Source organism: Chelon labrosus, assembly GCF_963514085.1.
Source record: "Chelon labrosus genome assembly, chromosome: 17".
In the NCBI taxonomy this organism is placed as follows: Eukaryota; Metazoa; Chordata; class Actinopteri; order Mugiliformes; family Mugilidae; genus Chelon; species Chelon labrosus.
The window spans coordinates 3,261,678-3,273,535 of NC_140350.1; the positions used below are offsets into that span (position 1 = coordinate 3,261,678).

General features: G+C 42.2%; 1 protein-coding gene across 6 annotated transcripts; it reads right to left on the reverse strand.

Annotated features, from left to right (window-relative positions):
* Positions 1-105: 105 nt before the first annotated feature.
* slc12a9 (solute carrier family 12 member 9) lies at positions 106-11,416 on the reverse strand. 6 transcript variants are annotated; one of them, XM_084564851.1, is made up of 15 exons: positions 9,998-11,416; positions 8,378-8,457; positions 7,390-7,621; positions 7,153-7,287; positions 6,903-7,040; positions 6,508-6,810; positions 6,280-6,387; positions 5,150-5,261; positions 4,908-5,065; positions 4,746-4,828; positions 4,536-4,660; positions 3,826-4,018; positions 3,563-3,737; positions 2,492-2,638; positions 106-2,395 (listed from the first exon to the last, which is right to left on the reverse strand). In XM_084564851.1, exons 3-15 carry the CDS (start codon positions 7,583-7,585, stop codon positions 1,563-1,565), a joined length of 2,706 nt encoding a protein of 901 aa, XP_084420977.1. In that variant the 5' UTR covers positions 7,586-7,621; positions 8,378-8,457; positions 9,998-11,416; the 3' UTR covers positions 106-1,562. The 6 variants fall into 6 exon arrangements, with proteins under 6 accessions (XP_084420977.1, XP_084420975.1, XP_084420978.1 ...); XM_084564849.1 differs by having other exon boundaries at positions 8,346-8,457; XM_084564852.1 differs by lacking the exon at positions 8,378-8,457 and having other exon boundaries at positions 10,015-11,416.
* Positions 11,417-11,858: the final 442 nt, after the last annotated feature.

An 11,858-nucleotide genomic window follows, 5' to 3' on the forward strand; every position in this document is an offset into this window, starting at 1 on the left:
AGCCTACTTATGTTAAAAATGTACATGAATTAGCATTTACTGACTTTAGCATCGCTGAAGAAATCAAATGTTAGCATTAGCTGCATCAAACATAACATTATACATCAAGTGAATCACATTTACTTACCAAAAAATGTTTTCTCATCAATGAAGATCAGTCGCTAGTTCTCCGAATGACTGTCTAGGTGCGGGTGTAATAAATGGGCAGAGCTAATAAATGAACACCTCAGGTGTCATATCCCGGTTCAGAACTCATCTTAGAAAAGAAGAGTTAAATGTGTTGCACTGACACTTACAGAGTTCATTCACAAACACTCAATTCTGACAGTTAACTCTACAAAAGAATATAATTAACTCTACAATCTGTTTTTATTCATTTATTCAATAGTTTAAATACATCTTTCAGAACGAATTTACAATGTAACAGTTGTAAGATAGCAAAACCCAGTGCATGTGGCATTTTTGTGTACAGTACCGTCCATTAGTGTACATTGGTCCTTTAAAGCATTCTCATCAAGCACTGACCCAGCCAAGTTGTGCAAGACTCTCATTCAGTGACAGCAAACAAAACATGGTGGGAGGCCAGTGACGATACGTTACATGGTTGGTAAATTTGGTCAGTTAAATAGCATATAAACAATGTGACGACTTGCCCAAGTGTCTTAACCTCGTCCATATCGTCATCCTGACTGAGACTGGCTTATGATGCTTTGTTTAGCACCTCCACAGTAACTATGACTATAACTCTCTTTGGTGTATGTTGACCTGTAAAGCACAAAAATCCACAAAAAAACAACAGCAACAAACAAATGCTGCTCCTCAGTCTAAGGTCAAATACACAGTTCCCTTTGTGTAGAATGAAGATACAATTTTAACAGCAGAAAAGGCAACATGTTCGCATAAGTGCACGGGAAAAAAAATTAGGAATTAGTTGTAGTCAGAAGCCTTTGGATCACTCGGTCCACCAAACAGCAGAAAAGAAAGCAGACAAAGAAAAAGCAAAAAGCAAAAAAATACAAACGAGTTAAATTACCAACAATTATTATGCAGTGACACGATACCATTTAGGAACAGGAGAATTGATTCCACATCAAAATCTGATCCCTGACATGATATGTAGACATTTTGATATTCAGTGACCTTGACAACCTGTACTGGTTTTACGTCTGTGAAAATCAGACAAGTCAGGCATGGAGGTTGCCTTGACATAACGTTAATACTCCCTTATTTCTTGGCTCAATTACAAAGCCAGTTCAAGTATATAAAAATAGGAAAATATCCTATTTAGATGCAAAAATCACTTTCATCGACAACTCGACGCCTTTCGGAGCACAGCAATCTGCAGTACAGAGGAAAGTGTAAAGCTGCAGCTGGTAAAACAAACTCGAATGTAGTTCTTTTCTAAGCTTCAATGAAGCTGCAGTGGGTGAAAGTATAATGAATAGTACAAACTAGCATTCACTTTTCATGGAATTATGTGTTAATTAGTTGATACTTACATTCAAGTCAACGGATAAGACACAAAACGCTGCAACATGAATGAACCTAATGACTACACATGCTCACAGATCAGTGTATGTGACTGGGGTGACACCATGAATCAGGAGCGTTGGCCCTAAACCATTGGTAACTGCTTCCAGCTGAGCCACATACCGCTGCGAGTGGCTGTGATGAGCAGGGGGGCGAGGTAAATACAGGAAGCGGACAGCAGATTGTGAGCTGTGTTCCATCAACATGCAGTTCACTGCGGACAAGAAGTCCTCGGACAGTACTCCTGACGGCTCTGGGGAGTCCGACGCAGTGTGGTGCTGCACCACAGAGTCCCACGGCACAATCTTTATCGACGCCCTGATCCTCAGCTTCCTCAGCAACTCTCGAAAGGTCTCCTCATTTACCACCCAGCCCTGGTCGCTGGACTCGGTCTCCACGTTCAGGAAGATCCTCATTCTCGCGTGGCGCCATTTGCTGGACATATTGAGCACACACGCCATCTGAAGCAGAAAGAGGCTGCAAACGTCCTCGTAATCACGGCTGCCCGGCTGGAGGAGGTTGAGAGGCCACACGTCTATGGTCCGTTCTGAGCCGTCAATCTTACTATCTTTACCTTCTCCCTCTAACTGGAAGAAATATCGGCCAAGGCACACGTTCTTGTTCATTTTAATGGCGTCTGAAATTATCCCAACGTACTCTTCTGGCGACAGCCAACGGGGGCTCTCAACATGTCGGACAGGGGGGAAATGGGCCTGCAATGAAGGCAGGTCAACTCCAAAATTATATTCACCTTCACTGCTTCGTCCCACTGATGAGTCACAGAAGGCAGAATCTTGCAGGAAGAAATCCTCGGGAGTGCAGCTGTCATAGAATCCTAAAATCAGTGTGTTGGGCTTCATGCCACCTTGAAGAGATATACTGAAAATCAGAACCCTCAAGATTCACCAAGTACAGATGCACTTAATGTGGACATGGTAAGGCGAAGAGGAATACGGTTTACCTAGGCCTGTGATGCGCAGCAGGTGCTGTGTTCCCTGTCTGACAGAGTGAGAGAGAGTCAGGTCTACAAAGGCCTTCACTCCCAGTTTATCAACGAGACTCAGCCAGAAGTTGTACTGCTGCTGGACTGGGTCTGACGGAAGGGTGTCTAAAACACAGGAAAGACACAGATAAACTTTTTTCAGACTTGAATAATACAAAAAACATACAAAACATTTTTTGGACTGGAAGAGGACTAGATGTTGCAAAGTCCTGGGTAAAACTATGGATTTTATGTGTGTTTTTTTATTTTAATTCATTCTATTGTGAAATGCAATCAGTAACTATATAAGAATAAAGCTGTATAAATGAAATCCCTCTCTAGTAAAGTTGTATTTAAGTACAGTACTTAAAGGAAATGCATTTAGTTATGTTCCACCACTAGAAGTAAATAATGGAGTTTCATTATTTTAAAACGTTGCAATGCATCCTAATGACCACTAGGTGGAAGACTGGCAGACTATGAATTTGTAAATGAATATTTAAGAAAGTTTCTTTTTGGGTCTTTCAAGTGCAACACACCACGACATGTATTCTCATTTTGGAAATGACAAGTGATCAGTTTTAGGCAAGTAAACAAGGAGTTAGATATTCATCAATTACAAAAATGATACCTGGTCAACATTTTCAGATCTGGTGCTACCATGGTAAGGACAAAACCTATTAATAATACAGAAGCAGCAGCAGCAGATGGAAAGTGAAGCCCACAATGGTATGATGGTACCAGTGGCCCGTCAGAACTGGTATATAAGTTCAGCCATGCACAGTATACTTTTATTCCCTGCTTACAATATTTATTAGACCAAATTTGGTATATTTTCAATGCAAAACTGATATAGAGTGTGTTATTTTAGAGTAAAGAAGAATCACAACATGACAGTGATTGAACGTTTTCCGCAGTGGATGAAAGCTGACTATGTTGAGAGTTCCATTTCAGTAATGGGTGAAACCACAAAGGAAAATGATTCAAAGATAAGAATAATTCAATACTGTAGCAGCAGATGGCCATAACAGACCACCCACTGAGCATTACCCAGATCTCCCAGCTGCACGTGACCCAACACATATAGTCCTCCCTTCTTCAGCTGGTTTACAAACAGGATTAACTGGCAGCAGGAGCGAGGGTTGGCCACCATTAACAACACCTGCGGCCTCCAGAACTTCACATGCTCTTTCCTCACGTCCAGCATCAGAAGATACTTTCGCACCTAAACCAGCGCGCACAAAGAAAAATGTTACCGTTGACAAACTGTAAGGCATGTTCATTTTTATTTTTGTCTCAGGGTGTCCAGATACCTGGTGGAAAATGAGAGCCTGGCTTATGTAGCCCCAGCTGCTGGTGGGTGATCTGTAGTGGAGGAAAAGTAGCAGCAGCAGCAGGAGGACTATGCTGCCCGAGGAGTATACGGGGTTAATGACGAACATCATGACCACACAGCTCAGAATCCCCAGCAGGCAGGTGTGCCAGGAGAAGAGCTGAAAGGTCGGTCTGTTAAACACACAGAGACGAGAAAATGAGGCCACATGAAAAACAGAAGCAGAGAGAGGCAATAAAAATCCAAGCTTAACTATAAGATGCTGTGCCAGTAATACATGTCACTATTATAGCCTGTACTAAAAAAAATGTCAAATGTCAGTGAGCAATAGTAGATTTTTTTTTAACGGCACCATCCTTTCCTTAGATTTAGGGCCTGAAAGTTTAAAAGCTTATTTGAAATGTGATATCTAGAGTCTTGCAACCAACAACAGAATCTTTAACTGAACCCATTTGATCCATAATATGTCCAAGATGGTGAAGTCTGTAAGATTTCCAAAGATAAACTCTTCAAATCAACTCATGATCATGTGAAGCTAAGAAAAGCCATCTTCAGTTCTCTATTCTGTTAACTTGGCTGCACTGTTGGATCCTGTTACAAGCTGTAGAAAACTATAATTCCAATGTCTACTCACCACCGACATAAAGCCAGTTTCGCACAGTTTCCTTATTTTGAATGCTATTGTATTACCTGAAATTTGGTGCTGACGCCCACTCAAGAGCCAAACAGGCCAAGTCGACTGCAGCGTAGGCAAGCAGGTAGAACACAGTCACCACACCTGCTACAGCATTGAGCTGCCCTGCGAAAACTACACACTGAAACACAAGCACACCACAAACAACAGGTTAGGAAGGCAGGCGTATTTTTAAAAATACATAACTGTGCATTGCAGGAAGTCACCTGTGCCAGGCCCCAGGTGTACAGTACTGCCACCCACGGATTCCCAGAGCTTGATGTGATGGCAGCTGGGGCTAACGGCAAACCTGTGAGGAAAAAAAAAAAAGGCCTCTTAGAAAATGACTCAATACACAATGAAGGCAGAGTGAAAGCATCAAACCTCACCAAAGAGGTGATCCAGCGCAAGAGCGTGGAGGATGCGGGAAGCTCCGATCATAGCGCACATTGCAGCTGACAGAGAGGCGCAGAATATCCCGACAGTAACAAAAGGGGGCCAGATGTTGATCCTCTGGAAGAAGCCATAATCCTGAATCAACAGGGTCCTATGGAAAAACAGGTAAATCACTATACATGTACTATTTTAATGTCAAACTCTCATTAATATATGAATAAAGCCATTTCCAGACCGGTCACAGGTGGCGCTGGCCAGGAGGAAGAGAAGGACGTAGATGGTGAAAGTGTAACAGACGGCTACGATGGTGCCTTTAGGGATGGAAACACTGGGAGTCTTCAGCTCGCCTTCAGGGACGTGTGGAGGAAGAGCAAACATTAGAGTGTGCATGTTTGTGCATAGATTACTACAGCATGTAAAGGTTCGGATGTGCTCTAAACTGAACTATGGCATCTACGGTCGTAAAGATCTTTTAGCTCTTTTGACACACAAGTTAAAAGTAAAATTCCACAGTGGAAAAAACGCTCACTGTAAATGAAAGTTCTGCTTTTTAAATCTTACCAGAATAAAAGTAGAGAAGTAGGATAGCTAAATGATTGGAACTTAAACATTAGGGGCCCTTGAAAAATGACTCAAAAGAGAACCCAATCAAACAAATGAAACAGAAATACTATATATAGTATTTATTTATTCCAGAAAGCGAATCATTTGTGAGGTGCAAAAGTAAGTGAACTCTTTTCAGTATCTGGTGTGACGCCCTTGTGCAGCATGTATGGATGCTGATCTGTCATCTACAGTGACTTGGGAGAATTTTAGCCCATTCCATACAGTGTTGGTTGGTTTCTTCAATTTAACTGCCCGTTTCTATTGGGTTATGGTCAGGACCTTGACTTGGCCATTCCAAAAAAAATATTTTTAATAGATGGACTCAAATTTGGTCTTACAATTAATCCTACAGGTGCACTTTTGCACCTCACAGATAGTGTATATAATATTGGCTCATTTTCCTTAAGAAACCAATACACATATACAAGTATAATATTTTAGTTACTTCTGTTTGATTTGTTTCCCTTTATCTACTTTCAAGAATTTGCTGAGGTTTTGAGTCATTTTTATGTAGAAATGTAAACTTCTGAAGGGCATAAAAACTTTTAGGCTGTCCTAAATATATTAAATTAAAAGTACTCATTGTGCAGAAAATGCCACATTGAATGTGTGAACCTGCAATAACTAACTAACTTAACAGATAAAACACTATAAGAATGGGAAATACTAAAGTGAACCGCTAGTAACTTAAATTAAATATACTTCCAATGGCAATGCCACCTTCCACTGCAATGTCTTTATCTGACAACAAGCTTTAACCTGACATGTTGGCTCCTGCCATGATCCCAGTGCAGCTGGTGAACATAACAGCAAACACGGTGGCAAAAGACATGACAGAGTTGGTGCTGTAGTCCAAAGAGTAACCAGCTAGAGAGAAAAAAAAGAGGAAGCACAGCAAGACCTTTAATAGATGCTCCTAAATTTAAAAAGCAACTGCAGCTTTGCTTGTGAATTTACTTTCATATCCTCACTCTCATCAGTACTCACAGCCCAGGTTGTTCCTCAGCGTGGAGATGCTGAAACCAGTGTAGCTAGCGTTGTAGCGAAGGGTCTGGTTACCAGGTCCCTTGTGGGTGATGACAAAGTCAAGAGGTTTGACCGCCACCGAACTGATGAAGATGGACAGCAGGGACACAGTGACCACCAACAGGATGATGAAGGCGGTGCGGGAGTAGATGTGGGCGCCCACCAGACACACAAGCAGACACAGCAGGAGGACTACTGAGGAGTACAGCACTGTGTACCAGTAACCCTGAGGAAGCACCCGGATGCCCTCGGACACAGACGATTCTAAAACCGAGGAAAAGTGAGTTGTGTGATAAACGTAGCAGATTATTTTACTGGAAAGACACATGGGAAACAAAACAAAAGCCAGTTCTTACCAGGATCTGACCCAAATACATCAAGTATGGCCTCCACAAGACCGAGAACATACTCTCCACATGCAAATACTTTGGCCAAAAAGAACATCAAACCAATGCTTCCTCCAAACTCAGGTCCCAGAGATCGGCTTATCATGTCTGCACACACTTTGTTAAGGCTAATGTTTCAACTGAAATCACTGAAACTGTGTGCAACAAGTAATATTCAAGACAAAAATACAATTAAAACTTATTTAGTGTGAGAGGATACAGTAGGCTCCTCCACCCTGTATAGCACCGTTTGTGGAAATGGCACAGATGGAAAGGATTGTTAGAGATATGATGGTGTAGGCTACAATCACCATTAAGAGGCCCTGCAACAGCCCCGCATGACCAACCACAAACCCTGCAAAGGGAGATCACACCATGATTAGTCACTACAGCACAATGACTCAGTTGAACTGTAAGTGGGCCATACAAACATCCACAGCAGCCTTACTTCTCTAACCTGTTCTCAGAAACAACACAATGCTGAACATGGAGAGGATGGTCGGCACCATCACCCCAAAGAAGGTGTTCAGTCTCCGGGGGTCCTGACTCTGTGTCCCGGAGCTGGATTCTGTGGCGGGCTCTGACGGTGCGCCACATGCTACAGTCAGACCGCACACCCCTGAGGTGATCAGGGGGGTGCGTTCGTTTGACATGGCTGCAGAGAAGAGCTTGAGAGCAGTCTGCTGGCCCTGTGGAAGAGAAAAATACTACTTTAGAATCTAATCTACAGCAATATGCAAAGTGTTAAATTTGAAAATTACGCAGTTACTTGCGTCTTTTGCCTGTGCTACGTTTAAAAACAGATTGTAATCCGTTATTAAGCCCGGCAGGCAAATTCACTGTATCTCAGTTGATATCTTATACACAGGTCTGCTTCCACCTGCAAACCTGTTGATTAAAGGAAAGCCTGCATATAAAAAGGTGTGGGATGCCTTGTATATAGCCCACTTCAAACTGTGTTTTTGTTCCAGATATGTATTTGTGTTAAACAGTTCCCCCTCTTTTAAAGGACACAGTGAGATACTTTGCCTCCTCATGCCCTTGTTTCCTCCCTTTCCAGCAGTTCACGAGAATGAAGGACATCATGTGCGCAGTAGCACATGTTCTCCACTGCCTTAAAAATACTTCAACCCTCTGATCAACTGTTTACTTTAAAAAGTTAAAGTTAATGTTTTTCAGTCTGTCCTTACATTTTATTGTCAACCATCACAAAGGAAATATTACTACACAAGACTTTAACAGATTGATCACTGACACAGCTCAAAGAGAACCTGTGTGTCAGGTTTGCTTTCCTAATGAAAGCTCCTGCTCACACTACAGGTCGGTATTTGTGGTCAGCTGACTCGCAGCTGCTTGTCTGTTTTTGCATGCAACTCCAACCAAAGAGCAGATTTCTCAGCTGAGCAGCGTGACCTTGTGCTCAGGTGGCCTCTGTTTTTTCTTACTCTTGGCGTCCTTCCTGTAGGAGGTAGTTTTCATCCTTGAAGCTGCTAGACCATTTTCATTTGATCTGGTAGGTCCTCCACTGGAATCACATGATGGGAAACCCAAAGTAGGACAAAGCATGATCCAACATGTAAGACACATAGCCTTGTGATCATTATGGAGAGCATAATGATAAAGAGCAATTCACTGTGTTTTACTTAAGGATTTTGCAACCACTTAGACAGAACTGAACTGAAGAAGATACTTGGATGAATGGGCGAAACGTCTTCAAGAAACTCTACAAGTCCAGTTGCCTTTCTTCAATGTTTTTGAATGTACCATGACCTGGATGACTGAGAACCTTCACAGACATATTTAGACATAATCAAAATCTATTTCTCCAGTAAAATGGCTTGCAGTTTCCACCTGAACAGATGTGAGCAATTTCTGCTTTTCATTGTCTCATGTGATCACATGAGTATATATACACCGATCAGTCATAACATTATGACCACCTTCCTAATATTGTGTAGGTCTCCCTTGTGACTCAAAAAAACAGTTGTGACTCATCAGAGAATGGACATGGGCCTTCTGAGGGTGTCCTGTGGTGTCTGGCAACAGAATTTTGTTAGTGGGGGCCTTTGGGTCCTATGGGTTGACGGGAGGGGCCTCTGTGGATCATCCCACAGATACTTGATCAGTTTGGGATCTAGTGAATTTGGAGGTCAGGGCAACACCTTCTGCTGTTCTTCATGTTTTTTGAGTTGTCCCTAAACCGTTTTTGTGTGTGTGCCTGTGTCAGGCTGCATCCTGCTGGGGATGGCTGCTGCCATCAAGGAGTGTCATTGCTATGGGGTGGGGGTGCCTGGTCTGGTCTAGGTGGGTGCTATATGATTAAGTAACATCCACATGAATGCCAGATCCAGAAGTTTCCCAGCTGAATATTGCATTGTTACAAGATGGTTGACAACATATTAAAATATGTAGGCCTATGTGTTTCCAGTGAGCTCAGTCATACGTGAGGTGTTCTTCTTTTCATCGTTGCACAATATCGAGTAAATTTTACCAGAAACTTGTTAGTGGTTTCAACAAGGAAGCTGAACACTCAGTGAGACCTAAAATGCTAAACGGCTGATCAACTTCTCAGACGTTTAGTTCCTGTATTGCTGATGATGCTGAGTTACAGTCATGTTCTACGGGATGCTCTTAGTAACAACGGCAGTGACATTTAGGACGTTGTTGCAGGCCGCCTAGACCTACAGTGAGGCCCTGTAGGGTCCCCGAACCCTAGTTTAGAAACATCGGTACTAAAATAAATCACCGTTTTCGTGAGATGTACGTTGCATGAGGGTGGAGCAACTGCGGCATAAAAACAACTTCACGTCTTTTGAGGGGCTAAATTGTTATTTTAGCGCGGATAAATAATGCATTAGCAGCTGTGTATTTGGGTACATGTCTGTTTACGTTTCAGACCTGACGGCAGGAAGTTAGCAGGCCGGCGGATCATCCGCCTGTAACCAAACAACGCAGCGGATCTCCTGCACTGTAATTTAAAGCAGCAACATCCAGGATGTTTGCAACATCACACACTCTGACATGTTTCCTATCCCCGCTCAAACATTGAGAACACTCAAGCTTACCTCACACTTTCACTCACTTCCTGCTTTCAAACTCCTTTTTTTAAGTGGGTCCTCTGATGGTGAGTGTTTGCGCGGCAGTGCATAAGATGTCCCGGGTCAGTTGCGCAGTAATGGGCAGTCTGATGTGACCGACAGTATGCCGCTGGACGGGGCTGATAACGGAGATGAGCCGCCCCGTGAGTTGGATGCTGTGAAAGATGTGCTGCCCAATAAAAACACAACAGACACGGCACGCCTCGTCCCCTCTGTTATTTGTTCAAAAGTGTCACGGGAGAGCAGAGAAGGCCCATGTGACTGCCAGAAGGGGAGGAGAACGCACCACAGATATGAGCAAAGGTGCTGCTTTCTCCTCAATAACCACGCCCCTACTTTATAGAGCGGTAAACGTGGCTTCAAAACAGATTTAACTCCAATATAAGTGTACAGCAGTATAAGACGCTATTTCATTTGTCCGTGTATTGTAGGCATACTCTGAAATATGCATGCGCACACTGTGTGAACATCAAGCTCTGATGTAGTTGAACTGTAAGCATGGACTGCAATGACATTCCTCCCCACCAGGGGTCACCATGTGACAAAGATGACATCCATACAATATGTAGAAAGGAAAAACTGTTGGGTAAGGTTTCATGATTAAAAAAAAAAAAATTAAAAAAAAGTGTTCTCTACTATATATTGCAGTCTATACAAATCTACATCATTCTGGCCAAGAAATCAAACCAGTGCTAAAAATAAACCAGGAAGTCGATATGGTGATTGCATGATGGTGATGGATGTGCTTACTAACTAATGTCATGTAGCATCTGCTCTTGGAGACAGTGATGCTGCAGCACCAGCTCAAATTTCTCCACAATCTAATCAGAACTGATTTACAGGTCTCTGTTCTCTAACTACACATGCGAAAAGGATATAGACTCATGTTCTTGGTCCATAATCCCTGCTGGCCTGTTAAACCGTTACCACGGAGCAAAAAAAATCAGATGAATAGCAATGTGCGTAAATCTTAATGTTTAAAATGCAACACTTTTCACGTTTGCTTAAGAGCTTCAGCATTACCAGGGGGAAATCTAGGTTGTTTCTCCATATGAATTTGTGTACATTTGCATTTAGCTTCCTGTCATCCTAAGATCTCATCCAGTCATGATATATGGTATAAAACTGGTTTGTCTACAAACTGACCTTCTTTATTCCATCTGTGATATCACAAACTCACAATTGTTAATACTGAAACTGAGACGTCAGACAAATGCCTGTGAAGATTCTCATTCTTCCAGGTAATGATATGTAAAAACAAAGAAGAGGTCCACTTGGATGAGTAAAGTATCTTCAAGAAACCTCAAAGAAGTCCACTGGCTTTATTTTATAACACTTATGTTGTTTTTGAGCTCTTACCGTATTCTATTTTGTATCTAACTTGTAGTTTTTACACTGCCTTTCCTGCTGTTGTAAAACCTAAATTTCCCCACTGGGAAGTCTCATCTCATTTTATATTGGAGAACAGTTCCCTTCTTCTGGGGACAAGTGTGGAAAACACTTTGTGGTGTTAAACTCTGCACACCATCCTTTCACAGAGCGTCAAACATACAACTAACTTTTTGGGCCTATAGTTTGAGATGGTTCCCATGTTTATGTACTGACAGACTAATGGAATATGTGAGGACAGGATGTCAGCACCCACATGTTTTGAGTGGTCGGTTTTCCAAACATGCCACAGATAATCACTGAATGAATAAGCATTTAGAAGACACACACAAAAATGCCACACTGAACAAGTTTATTCATGCTCTGGTATCTGATTGCACTGACCTGAATCATTGCACAGTATTCTTTGTATATTCGTAAAATGTAATGTGCAAACCCT